Here is a 20,880-nt window from a genome sequence, read left to right as displayed (position 1 = left end):
TGGCTCGGGAGACCCCATTTCTCACTCCTTTGATGTGCTAGAGTAGAGTACAGAGAAATAAATGGGAAATCAGACCTTTTCTTTGTGGTCGCCGTTATTTGGTGAATAACGGCGATGGCAACACTGGAGACTATAAAAACTGACCCGAATCATGTTCTCCGGGGTCTCAGCTACCCCCGCTAGCTGAGATCCCAGAGATTTTCCGATGCTGGTAGGCGCTATACCCTTATTTCTCAGAACTGTTAAAAAGCGGCGCTGAGGAATAAGTACCTTAAACTACCGCCGTTAAAAGGCGTATCGGCGGTCGTTAAGGGGTTAAATACACTGCTGAGCATCTGAAAACAAATAAAAACGTTTGATCGTCTGGTTAAATGATCTTTCCTGCTGTACACTTTTTCTGCAGCACATCGTCATGTGTAAACAGGACTCAGGCGGTCATTGCACTCGGCAGCGCGTGTACACTGAGCGATTTTATTGCGGATCGTTCAATGCGCCTTTGAAACGGAATCGGTAAACATACCATTAAATGACTGCCAACTGGCAAACAACTGGCTGATCTACATTTGCGTAAGTAGACCTTTAGTTGTAAGTCATCACCATACTATTGTTCATTATGGTCTATGCAACTACTATAAAGCAGCTCTCAATGGCATTAAAAAAACAGAGTTTAAAAAAAAAAAACAAAAAAAAAAAACATGGGCTTCGAACGCATTTTTCTTGAAAACCCAACCACATAGGATTTTTTTTACCTTGGAAAAAAAAAATATTGAGCATGCACATCTTTACAGCACAATGGTTACTAGCATCATAGCATCTGAGGTCTTTGGGGTACACCCACAATATATCTGATACCCCACAAAACTATTGCAACATACAGATTGGTTACAGTGGGAGCCGGAGGTCAGATGAAGGTTCCTAAGATCTGCCATGTGAATGCCTTATTAGACCATGCAAGGAGCCTGGCATAATAGTTTGCCTGTCAGAAGAACTTTGACAGGGAAAAAAAGCTTTGACATAATGTTTTCTTAGTCATTGTTTAAGTGCTCAAATGATCACTGATCAAACTCCCCGAAAGTAAAAATATAGACAAACACCCATACATGTTGTTACACATTAATTTTTATTTCATTTTTTAAAATTAGGCATGGGAGTTTATGGGCAACAGCTAACAAACACTATATTGACTATTGAGACAGAAAACAGAGCTATAAGCGGGGAAATCAACAATTTGTTACCATGTCAATCTTTAAAGGAAGCCATTTCAAGTTATGGTGGCAATCAGAACCAAAACATTTAAACACTCATCTCTTCAGTATTTTAATTGAAATTCTAAAGTATAACCCAACTTAAAAGATATATGGTAGTTCCTGACCAAATAAACATTATTTGACCACTAAGCAAATTAAAAGTCATATTTAAAAAAAATATATAAAAATCACAATTCTCCAAACATAGTAATTTACAGATAAGTAGTGATGATACAAAATGATAGCCACAGTCCTCCATGATTAAAGAACCAAATCAGTCACTTTCAATTGTTTCTGACAGTCACATAGCATTGCTAAACATGCACATCAAAGTATTCACGGCATACACAATATAATAAAGAATGCAAAAAGGTATAAACTATAATTAAAATCAAATTATCAATATGAATGTACATTATTTAAATATCACATTTAAAAGTGTTCTATATACCATAAGCACAATATAACATGGTTCTTTTGCACAGGAAAGTGTAAAACATGAAAGCACTTGGAGCTTCACAAGATTAATGATGAGAATGCTATGCTGAATGGAACAAGTAACAATATAAAAGAGATACTTACCTTGCACCCAAACATTAAAGATATGGTACTGTTGCTACACGCCACTTTGCAATGGCAAAGCATTGGAGAAAAACAATCCAAGTTTTTGATATTGGAAGAGAATTTTTTGGAGCCAGGGCATCTTAGTGTGTCGTTTTGCAGAAGTCCTGGAAAATGCCTTTGCAAATGTTTGTTTACTGGGTTAGACATCTACCTAAACAAGGCTATAAAATAGTGGATGAAATCAGCAACTTCTTTCCTCCACATTAAACACAAATATTGATTCTAAAAAAGTTCAAGTAGAGTCATCATTTACCAAAAATATATCTTCATATCTAGTAAATGAAACGGTAAGAAGCCACTTGCTGCAGCGTTCACATTATCACACATCCTCTGGAGCAGGCAGATCAGCAGCTGGAGCTGGGGAATCTTGCTGGCTCCTCTAAAGGAGGGGCAATAATCTTGCAGCAAGAAAAATCAAAATTCCAGTAAAATAACAGAATGTAAAAAAAGTTATCTGTAGCATTTGACAATTTCATACTACATTCCTATAATAGATATAAACCAAATATGATCTCTACTTCATAACAGCTGCATTCATATCACCCTTTTCATTATAGGTCACAGACTGCACATGTATAGAACATGCTCAGAAGCTTAGGCCACTAACTGGCATTTTCTGCTAGCAGACATCTTCCTGTAACATTAGTGATCGGCGCTTGCACTGTTTGCTGTGGTTTAACTATTTATATGTTCCTGACAATCACTGACTGCTGCATAAAAATGGCTTGGTTGCTGATGTAGACATGTACTGGATCCGGTCGCCTTTACCCCTACAAAGCAATAAGAGTGCTGATGGGTACGAATGACAGACAAGGTCTACTGGAGGTCCTATCACATCCATGTTGCTAGAACATCAGTGTGGAGACACCTGTGTCAGCGGGTGCTCTAGTCCGCTGGCTCGACACTGCATGGACCATGGATCATCCCACTGAACGCCCGCTTTTTTTTTTTCAAAGTTGGCATAATACTACTCAGACAACACAGGGCGAGGGTAAAACAGTGTGGCAATACTTTATTGAACCACGAACAGACAACACATAGAACAGTCCCAGCGAAATAGCCAAGATGGTGCAAAGTTACAGAGTCTCACCCTTCCGCTGACTCGCCGGGCCTAAAGCAGCGGCACCTTCCGACTACCCCCACCTGTGGCATGCACAGAGAGGACGTAATGACAAGCTTAGGAAGCTGACAGTCCATTGAGGTACAAGATGACCTGGGTTTATTGATGGTCAATTGAGCAGATCTGTATTCTTTCAGCTGTGAGGATGGTCCCCTAAGCTGGCATCCTGTAGAATTTAAAATCTGTGTCCCTCGGGATGGAGCAATGATGTCCTGGCTGCTGCCTTGTAGAGTATTCCTGGCTGTGGTTTCGAAAAGAGTCTCTGGTTCTTTGGATCACTTGTTACAGAGGCAAAGCCCACCTTATAAAGTTCACAACTGTTGTCCTTCAAGCCATCATCCAGAGCTCAAGAGAAATGTGTGATGAGATTAACTCGCATGGTTTGAGTATTTAATCAATCTGAATAGCTCTTTTTTAAATGTTTTGCAGGCCAACAAACTAGCTGGCCTGGACAATGTGTAACCAACATTAAACATCTATTGTTCAATTACCCTACACCTCTGTCATCCAGGAGAACAACACAGTATGTTACAACAAACCAACTGAAAATTCAATATCACAGGGACATACGAACAATAGTCTGTTTTCTTGACCAACCAAAGAAAAACAGTGTAAATTCAAAAGTAAACATATAAATAAGTCTATTCCTCCTGGCTTACTGAACATAGCTAGCTGGATAATGAAGATTAAATGATGTGTTGTCACAGTCAGTTTCACTATATATGGCTATAAAGAAAAAAAAAAAGATTTTTTGCAAATAAATCTTCACACAGGTTCATCAATTGAGGAGAAATAATAAAAAAAACCATCATCTTTTACATACTATATGGCCGGCCACACACTAGCGAGTTTTACGGACGTATGAGCGCATAAAATACATCCGTAAAACACGCATTACACACGGCCCAATTATTCTCTATGCCCCAGCTCCTATCTGCCGTATTTTACTGATCCGTATTATACGGCTTTCTACGGCCGTAGAAAATCGCAGCATGCTGCGTTTGTCACCGTATTGCGCAAAAAAAAAAAAAAAAAAAAAAAAAATCGCCAATGAAAGTCTATGGAAGCCAGAAAAATACGGATTACGCACGGACCAGCAGTGTGACTTGCGAGAAATACGCAGCGGTGTTCGAGAGAAAAGCCGGCAATTCAGTGCGGTGTACGGTAAAATCACACTGACAGCTTACAATAGAATAGGTAGAATAAATGTCTACACATAGAATAGGTATATATAATGTATATATGTCAGTAAGACACACATGTATATATATTAATATTTCATACAGCGCTAGATAGCTTAAAAGCCGGTAATTCAATTGCCGGCTTTTGCTATCTCCTTCCTAAACCCGACATGATATGAAACATGATTTACATACAGTAAACCATGTCATATTCCCATTTTTTTGCATATTCCATACTACTAATGTTAGTAGTGTGTATATGCAAAATTTGGCCGTTCTAGCTATTAAATTAAAGGGTTAAATGGCGGAAAAAATTGGCATGGGCTCCCGCGCAATTTTCTCCACCAGAGTAGTAAAGCTAGTGACTGAGGGCAGATATTAATAGCCTGGAGAGGGTCCATGGTTATAACTCCGAAACGCTTCAACGGATCCCGGTGATTCTGACATTGTTTTCTCGTGACATATTGTACTTCATGATAGTGGTAAAATTTCTTTGATAGTACCTGCGTTTATTTGTGAAAAAAATGGAAATTTGGCGAAAATTTTGAAAATTTCGCAATTTTCAAACTTTGAATTTTTATGCAATTAAATCACAGAGATATGTCACACAAAATACTTAATAAGTAACATTTCCCACATGTCTCCTTTACATCAGCATAATTTTGGAACCAATTTTTTTTTTTGTTAGGGAGTTATAAGGGTTAAAAGTTGACCAGCAATTTCTCATTTTTACAACACCATTTTTCTTTAGGGACCACGTCTCATTTGAAGTCATTTTGAGGGGTCTATATGATAGAAAATGCCCAAGTGTGACACCATTCTAAAAACTGCACCCCTCAAGGTGCTCAAAACCACATTCAAGAAGTTTATTAACCCTTCAGGTGTTTAATAGGAATTTTTGGAATGTTTAAATAAAAATGAACATTTAACTTTTTTACACAAAAAATTTACTTCAGCTCCAATTTGTTTTATTTTACCAAGGGTAACAGGAGAAAATGGACCCCAAAAGTTGTTGTCCAATTTGTCCTGAGTACGCTGATACCCCATATGTGGCAGTAAACCACTGTTTGGGCGCATGGGAGAGCTCGGAAGGGAAGGAGCGCCGTTTGACTTTTCAATGCAAAATTGACAGGAATTGAGATGGGACGCCATGTTGCGTTTGGAGAGCCACTGATGTGCCTAAACATTGAAACCCCCCACAAGTGACACCATTTTGGAAAGTAGACCCCCTAAGGAACTTATCTGGATGTGTGGTGAGCACTTTGACCCACCAAGGGCTTCACAGAAGTTTATAATGCAGAGCCATAAAGATAAAACAAAATTTTTTTCCCACAAAAATTATTTTTTAGCCCCCAGTTTTGTATTTTTCCAAGGTTAGCAGGAGAAATTGGACCCTAAATGTTGTTGTCCAATTTGTCCTGAGTACGCTGATACCCAATATGTGGGGGGGAACCACCGTTTGGGCGCATGGGAGGGCTCGGAAGGGAAGGAGCATCATTTGGAATGCAGACTTAGATGGATTGGTCTGCAGGCGTCACATTGCGTTTGCAGAGCCCCTAATGTACCTAAACAGTAGAAACCCCCCACAAGTGACCCCATATTGGAAACTAGACCCCTCAATGAACTTATCTAGATGTGTTGTGAGAACTTTGAACCCCCAAGTGTTTCACTACAGTTTATAACGCAGAGCCGTGAAAATAAAAAATATTTTTGTTTTCCCACAAAAATTATTTTTTAGCCCCCAGTTTTGTATTTTCCCAAGGGTAACAGGAGAAATTGGTCCACAAAAGTTGTTGTCCAATTTGTCCTGAGTATGCTGATACCCCATATGTTGGGGTAAACCCCTGTTTGGGCACACAGGAGAGCTCGGAAGGGAAGGAGCACTGTTTTACTTTTTCAACGCAGAATTGGCTGGAATTGAGATCGGACGCCATGTCGTGTTTGGAGAGCCCCTGATGTGCCGAAACAGTGGAAACCCCCCAATTATAACTGAAACCCTAATCTAAACACACCCCTAACCCTAATTCCAACGGTAACCCTAACCACACCTCTAACCCTGACACACCCCTAACCCTAATCCCAACCCTATTCCCAACTGTAAATGTAATCTAAACCCTAACCCTAACTTTAGCCCCAACCCTAACTGTAGCCCCAACCCTAACCCTAACCCTAGCCCTAACCCTAGCCCTAGCCCTAACCCTAGCCCTAACCCTAGCCCTAACCCTAGCCCTAACCCTAGCCCTAACCCTAACCCTAACCCTAGCCCTAATGGGAAAATGGAAATAAAACACTTTTTTTTATTTTTCCCTAACTAAGGGGGTGATGAAGGGGGGTTTGATTTACTTTTATAGCGAGTTTTTTAGCGGATTTTTATGATTGGCAGCCGTCACACACTGAAAGACCCTTTTTATTGCAAAAAATATTTTTTGCGTTACCACATTTTGAGAGCTATAATTTTTCCATATTTGAGTCCACAGAGTCATGTGAGATCTTGTTTTTTGCGGGACGAGTTGACGTTTTTATTGAAAACATTTTTGGGCACGTGACATTTTTTGATCGCTTTTTATTCCGATTTTTGTGAGGAAGAATGACCAAAAGCCAGCTATTCATGAATTTCTATTGGGGGAGGCGTTTATACCGTTCCGCGTTTGGTAAAATTGATAAATCAGTTTTATTCTTCGGGTCAGTACGATTACAGCGATACCTCATTTATATAATTTTTTTATGGTTTGGCGCTTTTATACGATAAAAACTATTTTACAGAAAAAATAATTATTTTTGCATCGCTTTATTCTCAGGACTATAACTTTATTTTTTGCTGATGATGCTGTGTGGCGGCTCGTTTTTTGCGGGACAATATGACGCTTTCATCGGTACCATGGTTATTTATATCTGTCCTTTTGATCGCGTGTTATTCCACTTTTTGTTCGGCGGTATGATAATAAAGCGTTGTTTTTTGCCTCTTTTTTTTTTTTTTTCTTACGGTGTTTACTGAAGGGGTTAACTAGTGGGACAGTTTTATAGGTCGGGTCGTTAGGGACGCGGCGATACTAAATATGTGTACTTTTATTGGGTTTTTTTTTTTATTTAGATGAAGAAATGTATTTATGGGAATAATATTTTTTTGGGGTTTTTTTTTTATTTAGATGAAGAAATGTATTTATGGGAATAATATTTTTTTTTTTTCATTATTTTGTAATATTTTTTTTTATTTTTTTCACACATTTGGAAAAATTTTTTTTTACTTTTTTACCTTGTCCCAGGGGGGGACATCACAGATCAGTGATCTGACAGTTTGCACAGCACTCTGTCAGATCACTGATCTGATATGCAGCGCTGCAGGCTTCACAGTGCCTGCTCTGAGCAGGCTCTGTGAAGCCACCTCCCTCCCTGCAGGACCCGGATCCGCGGCCATCTTGGATCCGGGGCTGGAGGGAGCAGGGAGGGAGGTGAGACCCTCGCAGCAACGCGATCACATCGCGTTGCTCCGGGGGTCTCAGGGAAGCCCGCAGGGAGCCCCCTCCCTGCGCGGTGCTTCCCTGCACCGCCGGCACATCGCGATCATCTTTGATCGCGGTGTGCCAGGGGTTATTGTGCCGGGGGCAGTCCATGACCGCTCCTGGCACATAGTGCCGGATGTCAGCTGCGATAAGCAGCTGACACCCGGCCGCGATCGGCCGCGCTCCCCCCGTGAGCGCGGCCGATCGGCTATGACGTACTATCCCGTCCAGGGTCAGATAAGCCCAGGGCACCTCGACGGGATAGTACGTCTAAGGTCACAGAGGGGTTAAACACTTCAGAAATGACATGTTTAGTGATATAGTAGAAAAAAAAATTGTTCCATGTATAAATAGGTGGTAGAAATATTGGTTCTTTTAATCTTGTTTTTGACATATAATTAGGATGAGACTGTATTTAGAAAACCACACTTGAGGATGTGATCACCTTTTATCTTTTGGCTTGTTCAAAGAATTCAGGTTGAAAATGCTGAGCAAGTTGTTATGATGATTAAGATGTATTTATTCTGGCACTTCAGTATTTGTTTTTTGTGTTTCTTTATTGTTGCATATAAATGTTGAATTCAATAAGTTGTAATTTGAAAAGAAAAAAGGAAGAAACTCACACAAACTTAAGGTAAGCCCACCGGCATCAGGGGCTTATCTGCAGCATTCTGTAATACTGTAGATAAGCCCCCGATGTTACCTGAAAAGGGAGAAAAAGACGTTAGATTATACTCACCCAGGGGCGGTCCCGCTGCTGGTCAGGTCGGATGGGCGTCTCTGGTCCGCTGCGGCGCCTCCCATCTTCATTACAAGATGTCCTCTTCTGATCTTCAGCCACGGCTCCGGCGCAGGCGTACTTTGCTCTGCCCTCTTGAGGGCAGAGGATAGTACTGCAGTGCGCAGGCGCCGGAAAGGTCAGAGGCCCGGCGCCTACGCACTGCAGTACTTTGTCTGCCCTCAACAGGGCAGAGCAAAGTACGCCTGCGCCGGAGCCGTGGCTGAAGATCAGAAGAGGACGTCATGGAAAGAAGATAGGAGGCGCCGGAGTGGACCGGAGACGCCCATCCGACCTGACCAGCAGCGGGACCGCCCCTAGGTGAGTATAATCTAACGTCTTTTTCTCCTTTTTCAGGTAACATCGGGGGCTTATCTACAGCATTACAGAATGCTGCAGATAAGCCCCTGATGCCGATGGGATTACCTCACCCGCGATTTTCGGGGTGACAGGTTCCCTTTAAAATCAGATGATTCAAGGCTTAAAAAAAAAAAAAAAAAAAAATTTGATAGATCCCAAGTCGAGTCCCTGTACAAATATAAACAAGGACACAAGTAACACACATGCATGTTTTCACAATTTTAAAACATACCGTATTTTTCGGACTATAAGACGCACCGGACCATAAGACGCACCCCAAATTTGGGGTGAAAATTGCAGAAAAAAAGATTTTTTATAACATGGGGGTCCGTCTTATTGTCCGAATTTACAGTATCTTATGGCGGTGGCAGAGCAGGGTCACAGGAGGCAAGGTGGGGTGATGCTGGGATGAGGAGGTGCTGGGATGAGAAGGTGCTGGGATGAGAAGGTGCTGGGATCAGGAGGTGCTGGGATCAGGAGGTGCTGGGATCAGGAGGTGCTGGGATCAGGAGGTGCTGGGATTAGAAGGTGCTGGGATCAGGAGGTGCTGGGATCAGGAGGTGCTGGGATCAGGAGGTGCTGGGATCAGGAGGTGCTGGGATCAGGAGGTGCAGTGAGAGGTATGGCGTGAGAGGGGTCCCTGGCGTACCATGCAGGCTTACCTAGGTGGCAGAGGTGCGGTGGCAGAGGTCCGGTGGCAGAGGTGCGGTGGCGGGGGTGTGGCGGCAGAGGAGGCGCAGGAAGCGGGGTCCCTTTCCCCGGTATGGTGATGCAGCAGGCCCGGTATGCAGCAGAGCCGGGTGAATCCTCTTGTTATCGGTGGGCGCGGCCATCTTCCTGAGGCCGCACGTGTGCAGATGAAGCGCTCTGCTCCCGGGGCTTCAGGAAAATGGCCGCGGGAGGCCGCGCGTGCGCAGATGGAGATCGCGGCGGCCATTTTCCTGAAGCCCCGGGAAGCAGAGCGCTCCATCTGCGCACGTGCGGCCTCCGGAAAATGGCCGCCACCACCGATAACAAGAGGATTCACCCGGCTCTGCTGCATACCGGGCCTGCTGCATCACCATACCGGGGAAAGGGACCCCGCTTCCTGCGCCTCCTCTGCCGCCACACCCCCGCCACCGCACCTCTGCCACCGGACCTCTGCCACCGCACCTCTGCCACCTAGGTAAGCCTGCATTGCGACTATTAGACGCACCCCCCATTTTCCCCCCTTTTTTGGGGGGGAAAAAGTGCGTCTTTTAGTCCGAAAAATACGGTACTTTTTTTTCAGAATTGCGCATCAAAATTTTTAATTTGATTTCTCCAAAACAAAATATAAAGAAAGTCTTGCAAGATATGAAATGAAAGCTGGTACCGTTCTGAGAAAAATGATGCCTCTCCCACCTCTTTATCTTAATTCTAGCCCGAGCTATGATAAAAAATGTAAAGCCATACCAGGCCAAAATCTACGCTTTCAAAACTTTAAAAATCTGTAAAAAATTAACTGATGAAGAAAAAAATTCTAAACTTTTAATTTGTAATTAACTAAAGTTGTACTTCATAAAAACAAAAAATAAAAAAAATCTAAAGACGTAATGTAAAAAAAATATTCATATTTGGATCACTTGCTATGGAATGACCCCACTTCTAACCACGCTGATTGGCCTTATGTACACCATGTGACTTTCCACGTGACCATAAAAGGTCCTTGCTGTTGCAATGCTGTATTCCCCTTGATAAAGCGGTGGATTGAACACGTGAAACGCGCGTCGGGGTCATCTAACACCAGCCCAGGGTCTCTCTGCCTTTGCCTCTGCCCGTGATAAGTGTTCTCCCTATCTTGGGGGGCTTTTTGTGATTGGATTCAGTGACTTGCCTATCTTACTCCTTGTAGGAGGTCCTCTTACCATAAGCTATACTATTGCACAAGCACCGTAATATTACTAATAACCGGGCAGTTGCAATTGGTGTCCCTGTGGCTTTTCTGCCTCTTTGTCTGCTTATGTGTCATTTTTTATGACTATTTTTTGGTGGTAACTTTTGCCTTATTGTTGGACTTTCAATAAAATATATATCCTTTTACCTAAATATATCTGATGACTCCTTGTTTCTCCGGTTATATATACATAATGCTCCATAAGGGTTGATTATGGCCCCATAAGATGCTCCATAGAAACATTTGCTCCATACGCTGCTGCTGAGATTAAAAAAAAAAAAAAAAAAAAAAAAAAGGACATACCCACTTCTTGTCCTGAGCAGGCGGGGACACCGATACCTGCAATATTCACCTGTCCCCGTTCCACCGCCGCACGCTGCTGTGTCTTCCAGCTCTCTGCAGTGACTGTTCAGGCAAAGGGCGCACACTAAACACGTCATCGCGCCCTCTGGCCTGAACGTCATAGCCAGAGGAAGCAGAAGACTGAGCCTGGCGGTGGAACAGGGGACAGGCGAATATTGCACGCTCACCCTCCCCAGTCATACTCACCCTCTTTGTGCGGTCAGCACGTCCATGCTTCTCTGATGTGATGGTCTCTCCGGGGCCGGCAGCTTGTTCCTGTGTTCAGCGGTCACTCCCTATGGGAGTGGAGCTGCGTCCATATTCATTTCTTTAATGAGCGGTACCACATGACCGCTGAACACAGGAAGAGCTGCCGGCGCCCGGAGACCATCGGAGAAGTAGGTACCGCGTCAGGTGCAGGCGAGTATGATATGACAGACTGACCGGAGGAGAGGGGAGACACACCGAACAAATTTTATCAGTATCATGAAGTTCAATATTTCACAAGAAAACCATCTCCGAATCAGTGGGAGCTATTGAAGCGTTCCAGAGTTATCACAAAAAAGAACACTGGTCAGAACTGTAAAAATTGTCCTGGGCAGGGAGGTGAAAACAGGCTTTGATGTGAAGGGATTAAGGATCAAACAGCACAATAAAAACCAAAGAAGTACCAGACAAGTCAGGGATAAAGTTGTAGAAAAGAGTGTAGAAAAGAGTAAAGCAAAGAGTAAAGCAGGGTAAGGCTATAAAAAAAAAAAAAAATAGCCTAAGCTCTCAACAATTCACGGAAGACAGTTAAATCATTCATTTATATATGGATAGAGTACGGTACAGCCACAAACCTATCAAGACATGGCCGCCCACCTAAACTGACATCCCAATCAAGAACAAAACTAATTAGAGAAGCAGCAAGAGGCCCATGGTCACTGTTGAGGAGTTGCAGAGATCCACAGCTCAGATTGGAGAATTTGTCCACGGGACAACCATTAGGCTGTGGTCACACTACTGTAGAATGCGGACGAGTGCTATGCGAGAAAACATTCCATAGTACTTGGACCAGTGTTAATCTATGGGGCAGCTCACATCACCGTTTTTTTTTCTCAGGCGTATTCTACATTCGTGTAAAATGGCAGCATGCTGCAATTGCACAGGTATATCGTCCGAGACTCGCCAATGCAAGTCTATGGGTGCGAGAAAAACTCAGACACCACACTGACAATCTGTGTAGCTTACGACAAATACGCACACATTTTCCACATTTCAGGCCAATGAGCCATTAAATTCAATTGGGTAAAATCGGTGAGAAATGTAAACCCCACACACGTCATACGGATGCCATACGGATACATAGGTGCAAAAATCGCATTGCAAACGCATTACACACGGATGACCATACGGAGAACACTTGTGCGACTCTCAGCAGGGAGACTCGGACCAATTTTCCATACATTAAGTGTGACCCCGGCCTTAGTCATATACTCCACAAATTTGGCCGTTATGGAAGAGTGGCAAGAAGAAAGCAAGCCATAAGAGATCTCGCTTGCAAAAAGCCAATTCAGGGACACCACTGGGTAAATCTGACAGGGAGAAGGACTTGGGGATCCTAGTTAATGATAAACTTACCTGGAGCAGCCAGTGCCAGGCAGCAGCTGCCAAGGCAAACAGGATCATGGGGTGCATTAAAAGAGGTCTGGATACACATGATGAGAGCATTATACTGCCTCTGTACAAATCCCTAGTTAGACCGCACATGGAGTACTGTGTCCAGTTTTGGGCACCGGTGCTCAGGAAGGATATAATGGAACTAGAGAGAGTACAAAGGAGGGCAACAAAATTAATATAGGGGATGGGAGAACTACAATACCCAGATAGATTAGCGAAATTAGGATTATTTAGTCTAGAAAAAAGACGACTGAGGGGCGATCTAATAACCATATATAAGTATAAGGGGACAATACAAATATCTCGCTGAGGATCTATTTATACCAAGGAAGTTGACGGGCACAAGGGGGCATTCTTTGCGTCTGGAGGAGAGAAGGTTTTTCCACCAACATAGAAGAGGATTCTTTACTGTTAGGGCAGTGAGAATCTGGAATTGCTTGCCTGAGGAGGTGGTGATGGCGAACTCAGTCGAGGGGTTCAAGAGAGGCCTGGATGTCTTCCTGGAGCAGAACAATATTGTATCATACAATTATTAGGTTCTGTAGAAGGACGTAGATCTGGGGATTTATTATGATGGAATATAGGCTGAACTGGATGGACAAATGTCTTTTTTCGGCCTTACGAACTATGTTACTATGACACAGCTAGTATGTGACAGAAGGTGCTCTGGTCAGATGAGACCAATGTGGAACCTTTTGGGCTAAACGCAAAATGCCATGTGGGTCACCCTGAAAACACTATCCCCACCTTCGCACATATTGGTGGCAGCATCATGCTGTGAGGATTCTTTTCTTCAGCAGGGACAGGGAAGCTGGTCAGAGTTGATGGGAATATATATGGAGTTAAATACTGGAGGAAAACCTATTCGAAGCAGCAAAAGACTTGAGACCGGGGCATTGATTCACCTTTCAGCAGGACAACAACCTTAAACATATTGCCAGACGTACAATGGAATGTTTTAGATCAAAACATATTCATGTGTGTGAATCGCCCAGTCACAGCCCAGACCTGAATCCCACTGAGACTCTGTGGCAAGGCTTAGGGTATGTTCACACGTTCCTGATTGACATCCTTTTTTTTTCAGGACTGAAACCGCAGCTCTTGGCAGAAAACGCAGGTCCTTTTTTTGGTCCTTTTTTGGTGCGTTTTTTGATCCTTTTTTTATGCAGTTTTCTATGCAGAGTCTGTGTGTTTTCTAGGAAGTTTTTTTAGGGTTAAAATGGCTGAAAATACCCTAACCCTACCCCTAACCCTATTCTAACCTTAGTGGGAAAAAAAAAAAAATTCTTAATTTTTTTTATTGTCCCTACCTATGGGGGTGACAAAGGGGGGGGGGGGGGTGTCATTTACTATTTTTTTATTTTGATCACGGAGATCGGTTATATCTCAGTGATCAAAATGCACTTTGGAACGAATCTGCCGGCCGGCAGATTCGGCGGGCGCACTGCGAATGCGCCCGCCATTTTGCAAGATGGCGGCGCCCAGGGAGAAGACGGCTGGACGGACACCGGGAGGCCGGGTAAGTATAAGGGGGGGAGATTAGGGCACGGGGGGGCATCGGAGCACGGGGGGGGCATCTGAGCACGGGGAGGGGGCATCGGAGCACGGGGGGGCATCGGAGCATGGGGGGTGGGATCGGGGCAGCCACACTCCGCCCACGCACTTCCGCCCGCTTCCCCGCACTTCCTGCTGCAGCGGTTCGGCACCACAAACCGCAATAAAACCCGCAGATATATTTTTGATCTGCGGGTTTTACTGCGGGTTTGACCTCACAATGGAGGTCTATGGGTGCAGAACCGCTGCGGCTCCGAAAAAAGAAGTGACATGCTCCTTTTTTCCCGCAGCTATTCAGCGCGGCTTTTTTTTTTTAATTCAGGATCATGTGCACAGCGGTTCCTGTTTTCCATAGGGTACATTGTACTGTACCCTGCATGGAAAACAGCTGCGGAACCGCAGCGGCAAAAACGCTGTGGTTCCGCAGTAAAAAACGCACTGTGTGAACATGGCCTTAAACTGTTTTTCATAGATTCCTGCATCCAAACTCCCTGAGCTAAAGCTAGTGTGCAGAGAATGGGTAAAAATGTCAGCCTCTACATGTGCAAAGCTAGTAGAGATATACCCCAAAAGTAGCAGTGACTGCAAAGAAAGGTGGTCCTACAAAGTATTGACTCAGGAGGGCTGGATACAAATGCACGCCACAATTTTCAGATTTGTATATTTTTAAAGTAAATTAGAAAACCATTAATTAGTTCCTTTACACTTGCTACTTTGTGTAGGTATGTCACAAAATAAATTTAAATTTATAGATATAACATGAAGAAATGTGGAAGGGTTTAAGAGGCATGAATACTTTTTCAATGAACGGAGTATATAGTTGAGTACCGGTATATAGATTGAATAGTATATATTAGATACTTGAGGTACAGGAAGAGATTTTTTGCTTAGTTGTCACTTCACAGTTCTCTACAAAATGCAAAAGAAAACCAAAAATCAAAGATGCTGCAGGTTAACAAAACAAATTCTGCAATTTTGCTGCAAGGCATATGGAAATTCATTAAGTGCTGAACTCGCTAGCTCAGCCATCCTGAGGAGGGCAGCAAAGCTACTTGTATAAAGATCAGCATGTTCACAAGGGCAAGGATGCACAGTTGTATCTACATTTCAATACCAAAACGCTGGTGAAAAAAATAAAGTTTATTCTACAAAAAAAACAAAGACAGTGGAATCCCCATAATCTATAATGGTACGTTGCCACGCTCAGGGAGTTGCAGGGCTTTGGATGCAGCATTTTTTCCACTGCATCCAAAACGCAGAGTTCTAATCGCCCAGGTAAATCCGCATGTGTTCACTGAACCGTGCGTATTTACCGAATCCAATACATTGCATTGTTGAAGTTTCTGTTGCAGAGACTAGCCTCTCCAGAGAAAGTGACATGCTGCACGTCAGTCTCCGTGGGCAATCCACAGGTGCACGCACACACACACACATAGTGGACATGAGATTTCAAGAAATCCCATACACTATGCTGGAACATCTGGCCGCTGCGGTTTTGACTGATCGTGGGCACATATAATATTAGTGACAATGAGTTTCACCAGGTATAGAATCAGTGTTTATTTAAATAAAGACAATTCAAGTGCGCTTACACTTTTCTAAATAAGTGAAAGGAGTATAGCACATGCACAAACATTTTGTAGGACATTTTAAACATAATATTTTGCACAGGAAAACTACAGATATTTCCACTGAAGAAATCACTTACGCAGAATGCATAGACATCCACAACGTTAAAGGGTTTCTCTGGGTATAGGTATTGATAACCTAACTGCAGGACAGACCATCAACAGGAGATCAGTGGGGATATGACACCCGCCAATCAGCTGTTATTTGCTTCAGTAGGGGCATCTGCTGCCAAGTGTAGAGGCCACTGCAGAGTACTGCAGCCCAACAGAAGCTGCAGCAACCGGCAAGAGCCGCTAAGCATCATACAAAATACCACTGTAGTACTTGTGTAGTGCAGCGCTGAGAGCCACTTGGTTGCAATTAACAAAACCTGCAACACAACACTGTAGTCTCGCAGCGCTGGGGTCCTGTGTTCAAATTCCACGAAGGACAAGATATGCAAGTTGTTTCCATGTTCTCCCCATGTTTGTGTGCGTTTCCTTCATTTCCTTCCACACTCTAAATACACACTGATAGGGAATTTACATTGTGAGCCCCAATGGGGATAATGATGATGTGTGTAAAGTGTTAGAGAATACAACGGCGCTATATAAGCATAATAAACACACTCTCGGTATATTCACACATTATGGTCATTTATAATTACCGTATATTGGTTGGAAAGAAGAAAAAAGTGAGACATTATCAAATTCAACCTTTGTACAACCAGAGAGTTGGCAGAAATTCTCAAGTAGTGTCATAACTTATGTATTTTTGGTGTAATTCCAGAATATCACTGTAAAAATCATGACACAAGTCACTTGTTGTATTCGGCTATGTGCACACGATCAGTAAACGCTGCGGGTTGAATGCTGCGAATTTATGCAGTGTCCAACCCAAGCGGCAAGATGTTACAGCATAGTGGATGGGATTTCAAAAATGCCCATGCCCACTATGCGTCCAGAGACGCCCTCAACTCACCTGCGTAGACGGACATGCAGTGCGTCTCTCCAGACAGCAGCATGTCTATTTATCTTGTTGAGACGTGAGTCTCCACAAGATAAAATTTCACCCGCACAATGTATTGTACGTGGTGAATCCACATGGTTCAGGGAACACATGCAGATTCACCTGCGTTCAATAGCCGGCAGCACTTTGGACGCAGCAGGCATGTGCTGCATCCAAAGCGCTGCCAATTCCTGATCGTATGCACATACCCTAAAACATTCTACTTTTCGTTTCAAATCCACTCCTGGTTTTTGCCCTTAAAATCGGCATATGTACAGAGAAGCCTTTGTAGATTTTTGGATATAATGGTGCTTTAGTTCCGTTTTCAAAATGCCTGGTATTCCTGGAAGGCCATGTTCAGACAGCTGTACAAAAACCATGGGCCAGGCACGTCAGAAGACTGACTAGCACCGTGTGCTCCTCTGTGTAATAGACGAGTGTAGGAGATGAGTGCCATTTGCATGCACTAGTCTGTAAATCGGACCAGAACAGTGCACAACGTGATTTTTTTCCATGCAGACTATTGGCCTCTGTGGAAAAAATTGGCCATGTCACACTGGCTATAATGAGAACGTGCGCGCTCCGTGGTGCATATGTGTGTATAACACACTAGTGTGAACGAGCCCAAAGCCAAGCACAATGCAGAATTGCCCTCAAAAACATGAGCTAGTTTTTTCATATACTTCACACAGACATATTACATGTGCACTTATCACTTCACTGTCCTGGTGTGTAGCAGACATTCACTTCGAAGTTTATCTGCAATTTATAAATTAAAGGTACGGTAACTAAAGCTGTACAGAACCTTTTCTAAATCAGCAGTCTCCCCATTTCCTTGTCTAACGCCGTACCATTGCCTTTTTTGCACGTGCTCATTAGGTGAACATTTCCATCAGTCATAGCAGCATAACAGTGTCACAAGAGGGAGCCAAATTATAATGGTATGGAGGTGTGAGGAGAGATTATTGCTGTGGGCAGCTTTAAAGAAATGGACAAAAGCAAAGTTCTTTCATTATAGACCTCCAAAATTAGAAGGCAAATATTAGTATAGCATTGGATTTTTACAATTAAATTACTTTGGTCCATTTGAAAAATAAACTTAGAAATTACTGGATCACACATCAGTTAAAATATATTCCTTTTATCCATTTCTGTCAGCACTATAATAGCAAAATGGGACAAGATGAGAACTAATTCTGAATGGAAACTGCATACACAAGCCATAAATAATCCCTACGGCTTACCTTGGTGGTCACAATGCACAGGCAGTCCATCGTTCACACATGTTCAACACATTCTTGCCACTTACGGTAAGTAGGTAAAATGAAGAGCACATTATCCAAATCCTGCATGACCGTCCAGAGTCACAACAGCAGACACCAATTTCAGCAGTCCATTAAGATTGGGAAGGTGCAGGGAGATAGAAAAGGAGACCCCCAGCAGCTCCTGGAACAGGACATGAGCCAAGTGACTGACTTGTAAAGCTCATCTATTTTTCAGCTGTGTATGTTTAAGCAGCTTGAAAAGATCTCAGAAAGTTGTATTCCAGCGTTTCTTCCACAGCAGTTTAAATACGGCTTCATTAATTCCTCCTCTCACAGAATTAGAGACATGATGTTCATAGTGAGTCATATGCTGAAACACCATATAAAATAAGCTGCGATCTAGCACGTCCTGATAAATAATGCATCTTCAGAAATAAGGTGAACGACTTCGTGTCCATGTAGACACAGGGAGAAAACTACTCCCGAATATAAAAGATCACTATCTAAGCATCCCTGCTTCTGCAGCCTGAAGATCAATGACTTTCTTGGCCAGAATGAATGGAATATTCCATGTGCAGCTCTGAGGAGGGGAGCGTGTAGTACTTCAAGTCACAGCAGTTCCCATGTAGATAAAGTACAGTATATACTGAGCAACTATCCCCTTCGCTTTCCTACTATAAAAAAATGATGATTTTTACCACCCCATCCAGATGAGAACACACTAAGCATCCACAGTCTTTAACACTAAATATCAGATATAGCTAAGAAATAAGAATCCCCTTCCAGGTTCTGAAAGGCCCACCAACTATCAGAACAAAAAGTCAATGGCAGAATAAAAATTGGTAGCTGCAGTCACAAAGTCAAGTCACCCAGCTGGCATTGCTCCATAATGGAGGTAGAAACCTAGCACGGTGTGCCCGTTAGCTCCAGGCTGGTGGTCGCCATCAGATAGACTGGTGCCGGTCCAAAGCAATGTCTACTAACAGAGCCCGACATTCCTTCTCTAGGATCATCATCACCTACGGCGGCACCTGCCTAATGCAACAAGAACTAAAGCTGGCAAGCAAGGAGTTAATAAAAATTATTAATGCCCTTATTTTGGCATTAGGCTGTGTGCACACGATGCAGATTTGGTGCAGAATTTTCTGCATAAAATCTGCACTAAGGGTATGTGCACACGTCAGGATTTCTTGCAGAAATTTTCCTGACAAAAACCAGACATTTCTGCCAGAAATCCGCATGCGTTTTTACCGCGATTTTGACGCGTTTTTGACGCAGAAAATCCGCAAAAATAATGAACATGCTCATTTTTTTACCACGATGCGTTTTTTTCGCAGAAAAAAAACGCATCCATGTGCACAAAACATGCAGAATACATTCTAAATGATAGAATGCATAATGTATGCGTTTTTAATGAGTTTTTATAGCGTTTTTAGCGCGAAAAAACCTGTATGTGTGCACATACCCTCAATCTGCATCTCCTGGCAGAATCCGCAGGTGCGTTTTTTGTCCGTTTTTGATGCGTTTTTTACCAATGGATTTTTATCATGGAGGGGTGCAGAAACGCTGCAGAACTGCACAAAAGAAGTGACATGCACTTCTTTGAAATCTGCAGCGTTTCTGCGCAGATTTCTCTGCACCATGTGCACAGCTTTTTTTTTTCACATTGATTTACATTGTACTGTAAATCACAGTGCAGTTCTGCTGCGTTTCTGCTGCAGAAAAATCTGCTGCAGTTCTGCACTAAATCTGCATCGTGTGCACATACCCTATGCTCCTTTGTCTTCTATGTAAGCACTTCCACTCATCTCTCTGCAAACACTTCCTGACATCTTCCTTGTATCATATTATAAATGAAAAAGAACAAGTAGATTTTTTTTTATGGCCAGGAAAAAAGATATAGGGACTGGCTCAACTGTTGCATCTGCACCTGTTTAGAGAGTCATTTTTGACATTTTTCATTAGTTCCTCATTCGCCTCTAATATTTTTAGGGCATGCCTTTTTTAAAGCCTATTTTATGTGTTCATCTGTTTGTTTTTAAGATTTTTGTGGGTAGTGTTTTTGTATTGCAGATGTTTTCACTTCATTAATTGTGACTTTTTAAAAAGTAGCACAATTTGTCACAAACATATTCCTGTCCACCCCCTATTGGTTTTATGTACGCCAGGTGTCAGGGGCAGCTCCTAGTTTTCGTGGGCCCCGGGCGCAAGAGCCTCAGTAGGCCCCTTTAGCACATACCACAAATCATGATGCCCAGATACAGCAGGAAAACATAGATACAGTACAATGCCAAAGATTCCACTTATTTCTTACATTACATGAGTGATAACTATAGCTCAAAATCCAGACAGTATAGTCAGTCCCTCATACAGAATAATGAACCCCATATAATGCTCCATACAATATAATGGGCCCGATACAATGCTCCATGTAAAATGGGTCCCATATAATGCTCCAGCACATAATGGGCACCATATGATGCTCCAGTATAGTACGGGCCCCACATGATGCTACAGAATATGATGGGCGCCATATGATGCTCCAGTATATTATGGGCCCCACATGATGCTACAGAATATGATGGGCACCATATGATGCTCCAGTATATTATGGGCCCCACATGATGCTACAGAATATGATGGGCGCCATATGATGCTCCAGTATATTACGGGCCCCACATGATGCTACAGAATATGATGGGCGCCATATGATGCT

The 20,880-nt window shown here is 42.9% G+C and overlaps 1 protein-coding gene across 17 annotated transcripts in view; it reads right to left on the bottom strand.

Annotated features, from left to right (window-relative positions):
• DLG1 (discs large MAGUK scaffold protein 1) overlaps positions 1-20,880 on the bottom strand; it is a 348,066-nt gene that overhangs the window by 258,229 nt on the left and 68,957 nt on the right. For 3 of the 17 annotated variants that reach the window (XM_069727209.1, XM_069727211.1, XM_069727212.1), the window contains exon 1: positions 18,144-18,687. The exons of 12 other annotated variants lie outside the window; for them this stretch is intronic. In XM_069727209.1, the coding sequence (XP_069583310.1) occupies positions 18,144-18,173 (30 nt within the window). In that variant the 5' untranslated portion in view covers positions 18,174-18,687. Of the gene's footprint in view, positions 1-18,143; positions 18,692-20,880 lie in introns of those variants that run through there. 2 more of the 17 variants (XM_069727216.1, XM_069727217.1) reach the window with 1 other exon arrangement.

Source organism: Ranitomeya imitator, chromosome 5 (genome assembly GCF_032444005.1).
Source record: "Ranitomeya imitator isolate aRanImi1 chromosome 5, aRanImi1.pri, whole genome shotgun sequence".
NCBI lineage: Eukaryota > Metazoa > Chordata > Amphibia > Anura > Dendrobatidae > Ranitomeya > Ranitomeya imitator.
The sequence above is the reverse complement of the archived record's forward strand: the minus strand, read 5'-3'. Positions and strand labels throughout refer to the sequence as shown.